General features: G+C 47.0%; 1 protein-coding gene and 1 long non-coding RNA gene across 3 annotated transcripts in view; one reads left to right on the forward strand and one right to left on the reverse strand.

Annotated features, from left to right (window-relative positions):
* The window catches only part of LOC308591176, a 230,257-nt gene that overhangs the window by 161,396 nt on the left and 51,801 nt on the right, over nt 1-17,060 (reverse strand). The window lies entirely within an intron of this gene.
* HES4 (hes family bHLH transcription factor 4) lies at nt 6,517-9,909 on the forward strand. Of its 2 annotated transcripts, none has more exons than XM_081201076.1 (4): nt 6,517-7,014; nt 7,703-7,798; nt 8,112-8,199; nt 9,107-9,909. In XM_081201076.1, the coding sequence occupies exons 1-4, from the start codon at nt 6,907-6,909 to the stop codon at nt 9,685-9,687; spliced, it is 873 nt and encodes a 290-aa protein (XP_081057202.1). In that variant the 5' UTR covers nt 6,517-6,906; the 3' UTR covers nt 9,688-9,909. The 2 variants fall into 2 exon arrangements, with proteins under 2 accessions (XP_081057202.1, XP_081057201.1); XM_081201075.1 differs by having other exon boundaries at nt 6,519-7,014; nt 9,104-9,909.

Below are 17,060 nucleotides of genomic sequence, written 5' to 3' on the forward strand. Positions count from 1 at the left end.
CTTCACAGACGACCACTGTTCAAGGCCTTAAATCAAACCCACAGCCTGAGTTTTTAATAGTGAGGAGGAGGATGCAGAATATCATGGGAGCAACAACTCCCAGTTCCTTTGATGTCTGCTGAAAGACAATGCTGGCTTAGTGTGACACATCTATAGTTGTGTGCAGCTGCCTCTCATCTGATGGTGTCTCATCCGATGGTGGCAAACCATGAGAAATTAACTCAGAAAATGCAGAGCCCAGAAGCTAATTGCTTACGGAGACCACAGAAGCCTCTCCCTCCTTCCCTTCCTCTACCTTGTCTATCCAGCTGTTTTGAGATGGATTCAAAGTGCTGGTTTTGAATTATAAAATTCTTTACAGCTCAGGACCCCAATATCTTCTGGATCCTCTCTCCCAAAATGAACCCAACCTAGACCCTTAGATCTTCTCCTGAAGCCTCTCCCCAGGTCCCCGCTCTGGGGGAGTCTCAGAGGGTAGTGACAAGGGAGAGGGCCTTTTCAATTGTGGCTTCACATCCAGGGGACTGCTTTCCTCACTGTGTCATGGTGCAGTGAAAAAGGAAATGCAGGAAAGTGGGCTTGTTTAAGAGCTGGAGCAATTAGGTCCGCCAAAATCATGGGGTGAATGAGGTGAAAACATAGTTTTCGAGTTTGACCATTATTAGAGACATAGGAACATAGGGAGTTGCCTTATACTGAATCAGACTATAGATCCATCTAGCTCAGCACTATCCGCAATGGTCAGCAGTGGCCCTCCAGGGTCCTGGGCAGGTATCTCTCCAAGCGGTACCTGGAAATACCAGAGATTGAACCCAGGCCCTTCTGCATGCAAAGCAGATGCTGCACGGCTAAACTACAATCCTTCGCAGAGCATAGTTTCAGAGAATGTGGAAACTAATCACACAGAGGCCAAAATCTTATTTGGGGGTTCCTTACAGTTTCAGAGATCACCTAAGTGGGCACCATGTGCCCACAGAGGCCTTTGCCCACAAGGTCCCCACCTAGACTCCCCCCCCACACACACACCAAGTAGGCTTGAAATATGTATTTCATTGTAACCAACAGAATAGGTTGTGGTTTGTGCCTGATTGCAGCATGAGTGTGTAGTGCCCACTACAATTTCTCCCATTTGCAAATGTGCCTGTCCACTCAAACCTGGCACCCCTGGTTTAACACCACTTTGCAAAATTGTGTGCATTTCTCTTTAAAGTGAAAGATTGTGTTTTCAGCTAGCTGAATGTCTGTTGTTACAGCTCACTGTGTTTTACACGTTGAGCCTATGCACTCAGAATTAAGCACTGATGGGTTCAGCAGAGCTTACTCCTAAGAGACAATGCACTGGACTGCAGTTCTGCTGATCCTAATAAACTGGGCAGTATGCTGTGTACTGCTGCCCTCCCACATGAGAATATATCATAATATAGTGTTCTTCAATCCAGATGTGGGTGGACTACAAGCCCCATCATCCACACCCAAGGATGATGGGAGTTGTAGTCCATCCACATTCGGGAACCCCAGGTTGAAGAACACTGTAATAATGCAGTGACACAGCTACCTGCAATTTTGGACTCTCCTTAGGGATGGTGGTGAGGAGGGCCGTCATCATAAGCTCCTGCAATTCAAAATATGCCACTGCAACACTGCTTCAGATTTTATTCATATTTACTCAGAAAGGGTACCAATATTGAATTCAAGAAGACTTACTCTACAGCTAGGATGAGGCTTTTGTGTGGGCCTCTGTATGTTGCTGAACTATAACTCCCATCATTCCTGGGAGACTAGGAATGGAGGAGAAATTTGATTCAGTTTGGATTTAAAGGTGAACTTAGCTAAAACACAGCCATCCTTCAAAATCTGGACTTTTCCAATTTGTGCAATGCAAGTTCTCCCAACAAGTAATATGTACAAAAATGCATATATGAAAGTGTGCTTATGTCAGTGAGCACACACAAAAATCATCATATTACGGGAAATGGCTTCCAGCAAAATGTTCATTTCCAGCAAAATGTTCATATCTGGCGAAATGAGCAGTAAAATGACAGATTTTCATGAGGCTTAAAAAAAATTGCAAAATTATGTGGAAATGTGGAGAAAGGCACTTAAGACTGGGGAACAAATGAGAAACTTTGAGAAACTGAAATGAATGGATTTACCCATCCTTCCTTACTCTACTGTAGGATGGAGAAACGTGGCTCTCCAACAGCAGTTGGACTACAACTCCCATCATCCCTGACTATGGGACATGCTGGCTGGGGCTGATGAGGGCCACAGGCTCCCCATCCGTGCTTTAATCAGTCTTAATAAAAAGCCAGAGCTGGCACTCAGGCAGAGACACAACATGGAGTCTCATTTCTGAATGGTGCTTCTTATCTAGGGATGGGGAACCCCTGGTCCTCCAGATGCTGTTGGAGTACAACTCCCACCTTCCCTGACTATGGGCAATAGTGGCTGGGGCTGACAAAAGTTAGAGGGCCACAGCTTTCCCAGGGGGAAGCTTAAGAGTTCAACCAACTTCTCGATGTTTAATCGTGATCTGAAACAGACCTATCAAACAGCCAATAGGTGGCACTATTGGGCTTCCTCTCTCTCTCTGTCCCTCTCCTATCCACGGTATTTTTCCCCAGCCGTTTCCCAGACAATAATTGTTCACGAATAAGAAATTGAAAAGAGGGTAGGAAGAGGATTCAATTTTCCAGCCACCTCTTCCACACCACACACACAGAGAGCTCCCCACTCCTTTAAACTTTGGGTCGTGCTTGGAGATTTGATTATCAGGGAGGTGGTCTGGAACAAAGCAAAGCAAAGCAAGAGGAGGAGTAAAAGATCAGAATAAATTGCTCGACTCGGTTTTGTGTTGGTTGCATGTGGCCCAGCTCACAAAGATGATTCACATTTAGATCTTAAAGCAGGGCTAACAGAGCTCAGAACCAATATCCACATGCCCTAAATAATTTCCATACCAGGAGGGGAAAGGCCCTCTGCATATGTTCAAGGAAACTCCCCACATAAAGGCCACCTCCCTGCCAAGTAGGTTGTGATGGATGCCTTGTATATCCATGGGCTGCACTGCCACTTGCTCTTTCTCTGGTTGTTGTGAAATTAAGACTCCGTGGTGTATGGGGAAGATAAGATAGGGAGACAGAGGTTTTCCAATTAGTGTTGGGGTGTGACCAAGAGATCAGCCCTCAAACATGAAGTTCACTGGGTGACCATGTGAAATCGGTCACCCTATTTCAGCCCAACCAACCTCACAGGATTGTTGTGAGAATGAAAGGGTATGTGTGCGCGCTATGTGCACCTCCCTCGCCTCTCCAGGAAAAGGGAAGTTTTAACACAGGAGATCATTAGGTTCTGTTGTTCTTCATGGTTCTTTGATCATGTTCTCCCATTATTGCTTTTAAAGTCACTTTGTAGTCCCTGCTGGGCCTTTTTACCCAAATGAAATAATTAATAAAATGTTGTGCATGTGACCAAACAAGAGACAGTCTTAACACCTATTTAGTTAAATGTTTCAGCTTATGCCTTCCTCAGTAACACAGCTGGGATTTCAAAGACCCCTGAGAGCCAAGAAGTAAGACCCCATGAAAAAATAAACACATTAGGAGGTTGCAGCACTGTGCTGACCCTGCCCTCTCATGTCCATGTGTGATGATGAGCCTATGAATATACCCATGGCCAACAGATGTGTGTAGAGCCATGCAGTTAAGGGGGACCTTGGACCAATCAGGATTTCCCCCTTTGCGTGTACATGGGCATGGTGGTGTGCACATAGGACGTTTTCTTATGCTCTCCAAACATGGAGCCAGTGAACTGTGGGGCTGCCAGATGTGTTGGCAGTAGTCGCAGAACACAATCCTGCTCCCTCCACCAACACATAAAAAGTGTTCTTGTAAATACCGCCATGTGCCAGGTAATAGTTTTAAGAACACTGGGATATAAGAACTACTTTTTAAAAATAATAATGCGGCAAACATGCAACAGAATTTTATTTCTGTAACTTGGAAGCCTGGGTAGAAAATAAGTGTTTTATCTTCTATATCAAGTCCACAAGGTTGCCATACATACGATTCCTCTTCCCACCCCATCCCTTTTTCATTTTGTGTGGCATCTGTGAGCAGCTACTGTGTTTTGTTACTGTGGTTTGTACAAGATAGATAGATGATAGATAGATAGATGATACATCCTAACACCCTAAAAATAAAGTATATGCTGGAGCAACAAAGATCCGGAAAACTGCTCCAAATCTTGACAACAGTCAACACACATATAGTGGGACAGAGAGCAAGCCCTGTTGAGAGACTGCATATTCTCTCTTGAACGGGAAGCTAAACAACACTAATGAGAGGGAGAGAGGAGGGAGGCGTGGTTTTCCCATGAACTGCTTTCCCTCCACTCGATTGCACAGTAGGACTTTTTTCTGGAGTCTTTCCTCCTCCTTCAACCCCCCTCCCTCTTCCCAGTATGAGAGAGCGTGTATTATGTGCTAGTGTGTGCGTGCGTGCGCACGGTGCAGGAAGCCAGAAGCCCTTTGGCACGTGCTCCCGTGGGCGAGGCAGGAGGAAAGGAAAAGGAGAGCAGGAAGGGCTTGCGCGAGCGAGCCAGTGAGCGCGCGCGCGCGCTCCAATTTGGCTTGCCGGGGAGCCGGGTGGAGGCACGAGAACAGCTGGCGGCTGCTTTAGCCGCTGGGTCCGGGAATGGGGGTGGGGAGGGAGAGACTCTTGATTGACAGCTCTGGGAGTTGCCAGCCAATAAGAGGCAGCTTGGCTTGCAGCCTTTCATCCATTGGCTGCCTGCCTGGCAGGGCTTCGCGTGCCGGACCAGCTGCTGCTGTGGCTTGCTTCATTCCCCCCCCCCCGCTCGTTTCCCTCCCTTGCTGCTGGAAAGAGAGTGGTTTCTTTTCTTTCATTTGCAACAGCTGGAGGGAGATGTGGGCAAGGTTTTGTCTGGAAGCAGCGGTGGGTTTTTAAATCGTGCATTTAAAAACTATGCAGGTTCTCCCCCCCCCCTCTCCTTTCCTGCATGATTTGGTCGCTTTACTGTTGCGCCTTATGGAAAATATGAGTGAGGTAGCAATTTTCTAATGCAAATAATATATAAAAGTATGCAGAGATAACGGGATTCCAGCTGGAGGCCAAGTACTTGAAGGTTTATTCTTTTAAAAGCGGTCTAGTTGGTGGGTTTTGGGTTAAGACTGCAATCCTAATACACACACTGTATCTAAGAGTAAGTCCAATTCACCACAATGAGATTTACTTCTAAGAAGGTAATGCATAGGTTTGCACAGCGAGACAATTGGATGCATCCAGTGCTAGTCCTACTCAGAGTAGACCGATTGAAACTAATGAACCTACGTTAGCCATGTCTATTAATTTCAGTGGATCAAATTAGTTGGCAGCAACCCAGTGCTCAGTTAATTGTTCAATGCTTATATATCTTTTTCTGAAAAAGCAATCTTATTGATAAAAAAGCAGCAGTGCTGTATATGTAATATATATCCAACCGGATATCCAAATACTTGCAAATATGAATAACATCAAAGCAGGCTAAATTAAAAAGGGAGCGCACTATTTATCCACTCCATCCTCATCCAGCTGTATCTAAACAAGAACCACCCTAGCGAAAAATAACAAAATGAAAAATGAGTACAAAATTTAGCATAGGGGATTAAGGCGGGGGGTTTTTCCCCTTTAAGGAAATTGCAAAAGCAAAAGTCGGGATGAGAATCGTTATCACAAAGGCCGTAACACATACATAGCAGCCCAGCTTTTTCTGAAATTCTCAGCATTTGCTTCTCCCTCGCCCCTTCAGTAACAGGGGCTGAGAGTTGTTGTTTTTAATTCTACCCTCCTTCCCTTGCCATATGTAGCCTACAGCAACTGACCTCCTCAAATATCTGGCCTGAGAACTTTCTCCAGGATTTTCTACGCTGATGGGAAGCGGCTCCCCAAGGGCTTTCCAGGCAAGGGACATTCCCAGCCCTACCTGGAGATGCCGGAGGTTGAACCTGGCACCTTCCGCATGCCAAGCAGGTGCTCTGCCAGGGCCTTTCCCCGGGCTGCTGCTGCTGTTGTGGAGTGTCCCTCCAAGCCTCTCTGCACCCCCCCCCCATTTTGCAAGGTAAAACTGGGATGGATACATTCCTGTCCTATTTAAGTTTGGGGTGTGTGTGTTGTATTATAGAAGCCTACCGACTTGCTGTACAGGTTGCCTTGCACACCTCTGTTTTTGAAGGGGGGAGTGTTGCTGACCCCCCCCCAACACACACACACACACACACACACCTTTGTTCCTTCCAAGCTGCTGGTTTCAATCCAGCCTTGGGAGATATTTTTTATATATATATTTGGAAGCTCAGCGCGTGACTGACAGCTCGCGGGGGCGTCCTCCAATCGGCGGCCCCGGCGGGGTGAGTCCCGTCTCCGATTGGCTGCCAGGAGTGTGGGAAAGAATGCGGAGAAGGTTTCACACGAATTGGGAGCTGCCGCCGGCTATAAAGGCGGAGGGGGAGTTTCCTCGGAGCCTGCCAAGCCAGCAGCGGCTCTGCAGCAGCACAAGCGCGGCGGAAGAGCGACTAGCCAGGCGCGCAGGCAGCCGCGCGCTACGTCTCCCCTTCGCCGCGCGCGCGTTGACGCCTGATTGCAAACACAGACTTTACTCGACCCCCCGCCATCCTTTTCCTTGGTCTTTTGGCCAGCAAACTCTTAAGCTGGGATAAGTAACCATTGCACCGACAGCAGCAACCTTAAATACATTGGCTACCAACATCGGATGTACAGTTTTGTTTTGCTTTTTAAAAACAGTTGATCCAGTCTCCCGCCCCTACTGTAATACTTCCAGCGCTGTTTTGCGACGTCCCCCGATTTTTGTTTTTTTTCATTTCTGCATTAAAATCAAGAAACTGCAAAAATGCCGGCTGATACTATGGAGAAGCCTACTGCCTCCCCGATTGCGGGTGCCCCGGCCAGTGCCAGCCAGACCCCCGATAAACCCAAGAGCGCCAGCGAACACAGAAAGGTAATTTCCCTCATCTTCTCCCCACCCCGCAAAAATATATTGATTTGGGATTTATTTATTTTTTAATGTAGCTTGCGTACATGTGTGTGACTGCGCAAATGGATCTCTCCTCTCGGCATCCTTTAGCGAATCTTACTTATTACTCCAAAGCTGTTTACGTACCCCGAATCTCCCCATAAAATGTGGGTGTTTAATCTGCTGGCGTTTTCTATATAGGACCATCTCCCAAATAAATTACCGTGTGTGTGAAATGAGCATGTGAATATGGTCGCAGCAGGCAAGTGATGTATGTTAGATTGGGGGAAGGGGGTGGATTAGCCTTGTGCCTTTGGGTCAGTGCCTTGACAGGTTTGAGTATTATATGGGGAGGGGTGGGGAACAATTTTAGGGCAAAGCTGTGGAACAAAAAATGGGAAGTTACGTTTGTTTACAGAGTTGTTGTGTTGGTATAAGCATGGGGGGGGGGGCTTCTTGAGAAGGCTTGTAGTGGCTGGGATGAGTGTACAATCTGAAAAGGGTCTCAAGTCGACCCAGCTACCTGGAGTAGCTTACTAAGTAACTAAAGCTATGCATGTTGCAGGTAGCAGTAGCATTCAAAGTTGTTATTGTGCTGGTATACAGGAAGAGAGATAAGAGCGCTTATCTGATGCCCACCTTAATTTCTACCACTTCTCTGTCTTCCCCTCAGTCTTCCAAACCAATCATGGAGAAACGACGCCGTGCCAGGATTAACGAAAGCTTGGGCCAGCTCAAGACTCTCATTCTGGATGCTCTGAAGAAAGATGTAAGTTTTGATTCAAGGGGGCAACAGATATATTTGGAGAGTTCCTTTTGGGGGTGGTGAACTGCATGTACCCGGGTTCTCTACCCCACCCTGGAAAGGACCCTTTTGATTCTAGTACTGACACTTAGCTACCTGGTTGACTTATGGCCATCATGGGAGGGGGAGAGATAAGCAAGAGGCGAATTGGTCCCAGATGGCCAGATGCAGCAAAGTTTTTGAGATATGGGGGAAGGGACTCCTTAGGTTATTCCTTGTTGCCTTGCCTCCCACAAATGGAATAAACTTGCTCATCATGCTTGTTTGCTTTCCACAGAGCTCCCGGCACTCAAAGCTGGAGAAAGCAGATATTCTGGAAATGACAGTAAAGCACCTGCGGAACCTGCAAAGGGCCCAGATGACAGGTGAGTGGCAACCTTCCTACCGGCAGATTTGGGTGGGCTGCAAATGGGGTGGGGGGTGGAGATGGGGATTCAATTCGGAACTCTTTGTATGTTTCTCCCTGACTCCTGGCTATCCTGCTTGACAACCTTCAATCTGATGCACGTAAAATAAAGCCTGGCGATTTGGCTGGCCTCCCTCCTTTCCTGACCCCTTTCCAGTTAATCTGCTTAGCACATTTGTACACATAGAAAGCGGCCTTATGCTGAGTCAGAGCACTGATCCCTATATCTCAGCACTGTCTACAAGGACAGGCAGCGTCTCTCCAAGCTTTCAGGCAGGGAATCCTTCCCAGCCCTACCTGAGGATGCCATTGAGGGCAGAGTTTGGGACCTTCTACACACAAAGCACACACACTAACTGTGGCCTGTGGCCCTCCTTGGCCCACACACTGCCCTTGCCTCCAGGATATCTTATACCCCCTTTTTCTAAAAACAAAAACAACAAACCCTCACAGCAAACCTGTGAGGTAGGCAGATTGTCTGGGACCACCCAAATGTGTTTTGTGGCTCAGCAAGGATTTTGAACCCCTGCCCTTCCAGTCCTGTATTTCATCACACTCCCCTCCAGAAGGGATTTATCCAAAGCCACACAAGAAGCTTCATGACTGAGCACCATGAGGGGTTTGAACCCAGCTCTTCCGTCACCAAATCCAGGTTGAGATACCCTGACCTGCAATTCAGCCAATCCCCATAAGCTTAAATGCACAGATATAATTAGCTGTTGAGGAGCAATTTCGGAGCTGGCATGCAGCTGTTCGCATAAGAGAGGAAAGGAAAGGAAGCTGCGTCTGCTGAACTCAAAAGGCTTTAAAAGATCCAAGCCGGCTAACCCTTCTCCTTCTTGTTTCTTTCCCCTTCTTTGCAGCAGCCCTGAGCGCTGATCCTACCGTCCTAGGCAAATACCGGGCAGGATTTAACGAGTGCATGAATGAAGTGACTCGCTTCCTCTCCACCTGTGAAGGAGTCAACACAGATGTCCGTGGCCGGCTGCTGGGCCACCTCTCCACCTGCCTGAGTCAGATCGTGGCCATGAATTACCCTGCGCACCCACCACCCCCACCACCTCCAGCCGCAAGTGGACAGCCTGCCCATCTGGCTCAACCTCTGCATGTCCAGTTGCCAGGACCTGCTGGAGGACCTGGGGGGATGCCAGTGCCTTGCAAACTGAACCCTGCGGAAACCTTGTCTCCGAAGGTCTACGGGGGCTTTCAGCTGGTGCCGGCAACTGAGGGCCAGTTTGCTTTCCTCATCCCGAACCCCGCCTTCCCGCCTGGCTCGGGGCCCGTGATTCCTCTCTACGCCAACGCAAACATGCCAGTCTCTTCCGGCAGTTCGACAGCAACTCCTTCCGTCTCCCCAGTGCAGGGGCTCACATCCTTTGGGGGAAGCTTAGCGCCAGTCTCCCAAGCTGGTGGGGAGCGCAGTGAAGCTGTCTGGAGGCCTTGGTGATTCTCTCCTCTGAAAACAGACACCATCTTCTGCTCCCGCTTCCTACCCCCCCACCCCTGCACAAAAGGACTTGAATTTGGTTCCGTTGTATGGAACCTGGACTTTGGTTTTTGTGTTAAATGCACCCCACCCCACAAACTCCTTATTTATTCATTTCCAAAGGTTGGGAATTCAGTTTGTATTCTTACTCTTTTTTTAATTAAAAAAATTGTTTATGTGAAATACTTTGGTTCTGTTTTTTAAAAAGGAAAAGTCTTACAGCACAATCCTATGTGTTCCTACTTTTTAAAAAGAAAAGTGTTGCTTCCCAGGAAACTGGATATAGGATTACAGCATTAGTTCTGTATCAAATATTCCCATACTATGCCAAAGCTTCTTTCTTTTTTTGTGAGTCTGTATGCCTGATGTTTTGGTTTGTTTGTTTGTTTTTTAAAAAAATAAAATATGTTGGAAAGTATTTGTACAAATAAAAACTTTCTTAAACTAGAAATGTTGGTGTGTTGTCTGGCAAAGGCTGGGGGTGAAGGTGGGATCAGCTTTCTAAAGAGTCCTTCCATCTCAAGCAAGGAAGAATTAAGGCCTCTTCAGAAGTCCTTTTTATTGTGCATTCATGATAATAGCACGGCAGTTTCACACTATCCCACTTTCAGTACTGGGTGGACACTCGGCTTTGTTGTCAATCAACACATATCCCATAACTTCCTGCTGAGATCTGGTAACTTTATATCAACAAGTGATGATGGTGGGTTTATCCAACTCCTGCTGCGTTATAGCACAAGAGTGTCCCTCCAGACAGCAATAATACTGTATCACTGGGGAAGTATCACAGAACAGCTAATGAAGTGGGATGGTGTCCACCATTAATCCTCCACTAACACACTATTATTGACATCTGTGACATGTTGCAGATTACTCCAGCAAACTTACAGCAGTCTGTGGGGGCCCTTTGCCTCCAGGTGTGCAGATAGGCAAGTGTCTCTGTATTGATTATGAAAAATACAATGGTGCTAGGAATCCTAGTCTCTTCCTTCCTGGCTTTGGATGTGCCACAAATACTATGTTGTTTGCATCTGTGTGTTCAGGCGTGTGGACAAGCAATTTTCCAACCCTGGGTCACTCATTTCAGCACCATGGGCAAGTTTTAAAAGTGTGGGATGGAGGAAGGTTAAATAGGACTACAACCAACTGATCATCTGGGGATGCTTTCGGTTGACTAAAATGTAGCCCTAATTGATGAAGCAGTGGATCTTAAAAGTGTGTGTGTGTGTGTGTGTGTGTGTGTGTGTGTGTGTGTGAGAGAGAGAGAGAGAGAGAGAGAGAGAGAGAGAGAGAGAGAATGGCTGTGTCTCCAAAAATGATGCCTGCTGTGACATGCCTGCAAACAATATGTTTTGGGTTTTGGTTTTTTGCTTCAGAACTACTGTCTTTAGTCATACACATCAACTGAAGCCACGGGTGTAGCTAAGGAGGGGCAGGGGGCAGCTCCCCCCCCATCAAGAAAAACAATAGAAATACTTAACTGACCAATCACATCAGTTCCGCGCCCTCCCCCAACAAAAGTCCTGCCCCCCCCCAAAAAAAATCCCGGCTACGCCCATGACTGAAGCCACAATCTTAAGAAAACTTAACTGGAAGAAAATCCCCAACATAGTGAGGGTTGACCTCTGAATAAACATGCCCCAAACTGTGTGCTGCACATGTTATATGCTTTATATGCTTTTTGTTGTAATGGGGCAACAGCTGGAAGGGTGGAGGAACCCTATAAGCATACTCTTGCAAAGGCTTTGCATGCTAAATATTGCCTCCTATCTCCCCCCACCATTCTGGAAATGAGGTTTCAGAAAGTAAAATTATTCCTATTATGCAACCAAACATTTTGACAAACCAAACCTTATTTGCTCATGTTTTCTTTCCCACAATTTACAAAGGGTTCTGGGCGTATTCCAATATATCCTTACGTAGGTTACATTGGTACCGCTCCGGCGGGAAGGTAAATGGCGTTTCCGTGCACTGCTCTGGTTCTCCAGAAGCGGCTGAGTCATGCTGGCCACATGACCCGGAAGCCGATAAAGCGAGATGAGCGCTGCAACCCCAGAGTCGGTCACGACTGGACCTAATGGTCAGGGGTCCCTTTACATTGACAGTGATGTAGCCCTGGGGTAACAAGTCACATTGGGGAGTTGAATTTGCAACTTGGTCATCACCCTAACATGCTGTCTGCATTGGCTGTATCCAAGAGGACCCACTTCAACGCCCACTTCAAATGTAAAGTGAACATGACAGGCCCAAAAGTTATTCTGCAGCTCAGGTTTTCATCTGAGCTGGAAAAGAACCCAAGTCCTGCCTCCCACTTGTAAGTCTATGTGAACACCCACATCACCTTCGCTTCCACAGCAATTGGAATGGGCAGAAGGGAGGTTTCTCATTTCCCTTCCCCTCCTCAACACTTACAATGGGTGTATGCTGCATGCTAGATAAGGAAGCCAAACCTCCCTCCACTCAACCCTCAGGAGTTGGGCTGGAGAGGTTGGGTGTGTTGGCAGACAGGTAAGCGGGTGGCTGGAAGAGCGGTTTAGAGACTTGCCAGGGCAAGGCTGAGGCACATGTGGTTCTCCAGATGTTGGACTACAACTCCCATAATCCCTGGTCATCTGGCCAAGGTGGCTGGGGCTGATGAGAAGGGAAGTCCAACAGCACCAGAAGGGCCACCTGTGTTAGGGCACTTGCAGGGAATGTCTGAATTTGGGCTCAGCAGTGGACCTGGAATTAAAAGCAATCTATTTTTCAAGTTTGGGGTGAAATAGTTTTGTTTTTCTGAGTCTGCCTTGGGGAGTTCTCCTCCTTGGTGATGAAGATTTTGGAACCAATTGCCCACCTTTTCTAGGTCTTGGACCTCTATCATAGTTTTCCTTGAGCTAGTTTACAGGAGTTTCTGTGGTAGTATTTGCAACAGTGGGAAAGATGTCATGTGTTTACACCTCTCTTGGACCTTTGCCAGCCTTCTATGCTGGGAGCAGGGGGCAAACATGCAAGCCTCTCCCTGTGGTACAGCTTGGGGGCCCTGCATACTTCCGCCTACATCCTGCCTTTTCATGTGGCAAGGGAATTATGGGATGGTCTTTCTAAAGTCTGTTCTCCATGTTTCACGGGCAGGGGGTTGGGTGGAATCTCCTCTGAGAAGTCATTCTCTCTCTCTTTAGAATGAGCAGTTCTGGAGCACAAAACTGGGCACTGCACCCATCTGCCCTTTCCCCAGATGTGCAAGGACTGGATGTAGCTCTTTAGGGTTGAAAGGCAGGCCACAGAGGCACCGGCGTTGTCACTCCAAACGGCTGAGGTCTGGCATTTGGAAAAGAGCCCAGAAACTAAGCCCTGGACTAACTAATTCTTCTGTCTGCCTTCGTGGCTTATTCTGTAGCTGGCATTAAGCCAGCAATTTTATTTCCTTAAAAAGAGGTGCTGGGTGTGTTTTTTTAAACACACACACACACACACACACACACACACACACACACACACACACACCACGAGGCCATCACACCTTTTGACCCAGAAACTCTGATCCAGCTGAGCAGGAAGAAACTATGACTACTTTTTCTGCAGGAAGATTAAGATATGCAGCATTATTATTAGCCCAGGCATGTTCCTCTTTGACTGAGCTCTAGCACAAATTATATGTACAGTTGCCAAGTGGCTAGTGGGGGGTGGGGGGAAAGCCCTGATCCACTCTTGCCTCTTTACATAAATGTTTGAGTCCCAGGACCAGGTTCACTCACTGGCATCTAAGGTAGAGCTGGGAAAGATACCTGCCTGAAACCCTGGAGAGTCACTGCCAGATAACATTGAACTAGATGGATCAGACATCTGGCTCAGTATCAGACAGATCCTATATTCCTACAGGGGCTACTGCAGGGGTCAGCAAACTTTTTCAGCAGGGGGCTGGTCCACTGTCCCTCAGCCCTTGTGGGGGGTCGGATTATATTTTTTTGCGGGGGGGAGGGGAATGAACAAATTCCTGTGCCCCACAAATAACCCAGAGATGCATTTTAAATAAAAGGGCACATTCTACTCATATAAAAACACGCTGATTCCTGGACCGTCTGTGGGCCAGATTTAGAAGGCGATTGGGCCAGATCCGGCCCCCGGGCCTTAGTTTGCCTACCTATGGACTAGTGCAAAAGCTGGCAACACTAGTGGCTATCTACCAGTTCTTCTGGCAGGGCTACTGTACCTCTAACTAACACTTTTCTGACAGGTAGAAATTCAACAGGCAGAGTTCACTCTTCTTTTGTCCTCAGCAGAAAGCTGCAAGGATGTAGGGAAATAATTAACTTGACATAATGGGCCCCACTACTTCAGACTGTAGGCGGCGGATATCTCTTCTGGATGTTTCTTCAGATGATTGTGGTGTGTGCATGTGTGTGCTTGTGTTTTAACTCTCTGCAAGGAAAAAGCTAGAACATCAGGAGACAGTTTCTGTCTCAGATATCTGCCTGTCATGCTGGTTTTCTGTTTGTAGCAATCAAGGTGGGCTGTTGCACTGATGGGGCGGTATTCAGCTGAGTTTTACTCAGAGGAGACCCACTGAAATTCATGTGCCTAACTTGGTCACATTCATTAATTGGTATCAGTGTGCCTACTCTGAGTAACTCTTAACTGAATACCACCTGCATTTCTCCCGCCACCCACCCACCTTCAGTTTTATCCAAAACAACCCTGTAAGGTAGCTTAGCCTAAGAGACACCAACTGAGCCTAAGGTCATTGATTGAGCTTCATGGCTGTGTGGGAATTTGAACCTGAGACTCCTGAGTATTATCAACAGCTACTAGCAATGATAACTATGTTTTATATCCGCTATTGAAGGCAGAATGCCTCTGAATATCAGTTGCTGGAAACCACAGGAAGGGTGAATGTTCTTGCACTTGAGTCCAGCTTTAGGGATTCCCACTAGGGCATCTAGGGCTGGCTACTGTTGGACAAAGACTTGGGAGATTCAGGGTTCAAATCCCCACCCAGCCACAAAGCTCACTGGGCGACCTCAGGCCAGTCACTCAGCCTCACAGTGTTGTTGTGAGGACAAAATATGGGAAGAGAAAAAAGAAGCTGGGTACAGTTCAGTCGGTAGAGCATGAGGCTATTGATCGCAGGGTTGCGGGTTTGAGCCCCATGTTGAATAAAAGATTCCTGCATTGGGGGGGGACGGACTATATGTACCTTGGGGGTCCCTTCCAACTCTACAATTCTATGATTTCTAAGTATGTATGCCACCCTGAGCTCTTTGGAGGAGGAGAGCTGGGATTTAAATGTAATAAATATATAAATACATACACACACGTGTGTGTGTGTGTGTGTGTGTGTGTGTGTGTGTGTGTATATATATGCAGGTTTTGGTGTCTTCGGGTGTCTTCCCGTGTAAGAGGAAGACACCCGAAGACACCAAAACCTGCATTCCTGTACCCGTGAAAATCTACGAAAGCAAATATATATATATATATATATATATATATATATATATATATATATATATATATATGGAGGCGAGGAGGGAGAGGACACCAGCTGCACTGCTCCAACTTCTCTAGAAAAAGTATAGGATAAAACAGGAACATTTTTATATAAAAAAGTTTAAAAATCATAATTCAGCCTTCAACCCAAATTTACACCTGCTGTCAGGAAACATACTTTGGTAGGAAGCTTTTTGGGGGCAAGGTGCACAGAAAGGGGGGAGAGAGATGTTATACGCTATGTATTTTCTCTCATTTAAGGAGCTAGAGGGAAGCGGGAAAAGTTAGCCTCCCGCCTTACAGGAGAGCTGGGCAGTGAAGAGCCTTGGCCCTTTTGTCGAGAAGGGTAATTAAAAGGTATAAAAGGTCTCATTGAGTATGCAGCGGGCTCTTTTGCAAGGCCGAGAGTCTATTGAGATGCCTGGGAATGCAAGGCAGAAGGGTTAAATGTGCCTCTTTCCTCGCTTCCCACCCCCACCCAGCCACCCCCCTCCCCAGAAAGCCCGCTTTCTCATTGACAGGGTGAGATGGACTCTCATACTCAATAGTGTTGTAAATTCAATCGCCTGCCTTCACAATGCTCACCTCATAAAAGAGAATAATTCAGCCCTGTTCTTTTTCCCCCTCTCTTCTTCTCTATCAGCCTCCCCAACCCCCATCCCTGCCCAATTTCATCCTGGTGTGGCAGAGAGGGAAAAGAATGGAGGGAAAGATAATTTTTGCCACCCATTATGACACACACCAACACACACACACACACTGAGTGCACTAATCCCAGCCAAAGGTGAACCAATTGCAGCAAGGCCTGGCTGCAGACGAATGAGACATTTAAAAATTGGCACTGATCAAGAAAGTCATACAACAAGGCATTTGTTCGGAGGTAAGGGGGAGGCAGGCAACAGGTGATGTGGCTGCCTGGAGTGGCAATTTGGCGGTGAGGATAATAAACAGCAACACTGTTTAGCCTTTGTACAGCACTTGAACATTCGAAGCAATTCCCATATGTTCAGCCAGGAATCCTTACAACAACCCTGTAAAGTAGGCCAGTACAGTATTATAGTTACTGTTGTTGACAGAGAGAAGCGTAGCATCATTTCTGGGGAAGGGGCTGACAGGTCACCTATGTTATGCCAACTTTACGCATAATGGGGGGGGGGGCAGTAGATAGAGCTGATCTATGTTGCCAGAATCCTCAGAGGGATTTTCCTGCACACACACACCCACACCCCTTTATGTGCCCTGCATCTGAGGTCAGGGTCGGGGAAAACAGCCCAGTGGGCCAGATGAGGAGACCTGGAGGGCCAAGTCTGACTGGAGAAATGAAGGTTCCACACCCATTTTATATCAGATTTGACAGGTTGAAAAGAGAGTCAGTGTGGCATAATGCTTAGAGTGTTTAACTATGACCTGGGAAACCAGGGTTCGAATCCCTACTCAGTCACCATTTCTTAGCCTAACTAATCTCCCTCACAGGATTGCTGTGAGGATGAAATGGGGAGGAGGAGAACCATTTACACCACCTTGAGCTCTTTGGAAAGCAAAGGTGGTATATAAATGTAAAATGCTGGAGCAAAGGTGTGTGTGTGCCTTCAATCTTAGCCCTACTGATTAACCGAAGAAGGGCAACCTTAATCTATGATTAAAGCTTTTGTGTTGATTCCTCTACAAGTTAAATCAATTCAAGTTTGTTGCCCTCAATTTTGGGTATATATACCATGCACCCTAGGAATGCCTAACTCAGACATTGGACATAACTGAGTACAAATCAGAGTGTGTGTGTCTACACAGACAAGGGATCCTGATTCTCATGATCGGGGCACCTGGCTGTGCAGGTGTCTGGACTGCACAGAGAGCTCTTACACAAGAAG

The sequence above is a fragment of the Podarcis bocagei genome (assembly GCF_964188305.1).
Source record: "Podarcis bocagei genome assembly, chromosome: 7".
Lineage (NCBI taxonomy): Eukaryota > Metazoa > Chordata > Lepidosauria > Squamata > Lacertidae > Podarcis > Podarcis bocagei.

Coding starts and splice junctions, on each gene's coding strand:
- HES4 (XM_081201075.1), top strand. CDS start 6,907: ATGCCGGCTGATACTATGGAGAAGCCTACTGCCTCCCCGATTGCGGGT. Junction 7,799..8,111: donor TGGATGCTCTGAAGAAAGAT/GTAAGTTTTGAT, acceptor TGCTTTCCACAG/AGCTCCCGGCACTCAAAGCT. Junction 8,200..9,103: donor GCAAAGGGCCCAGATGACAG/GTGAGTGGCAAC, acceptor CCTTCTTTGCAG/CAGCCCTGAGCGCTGATCCT.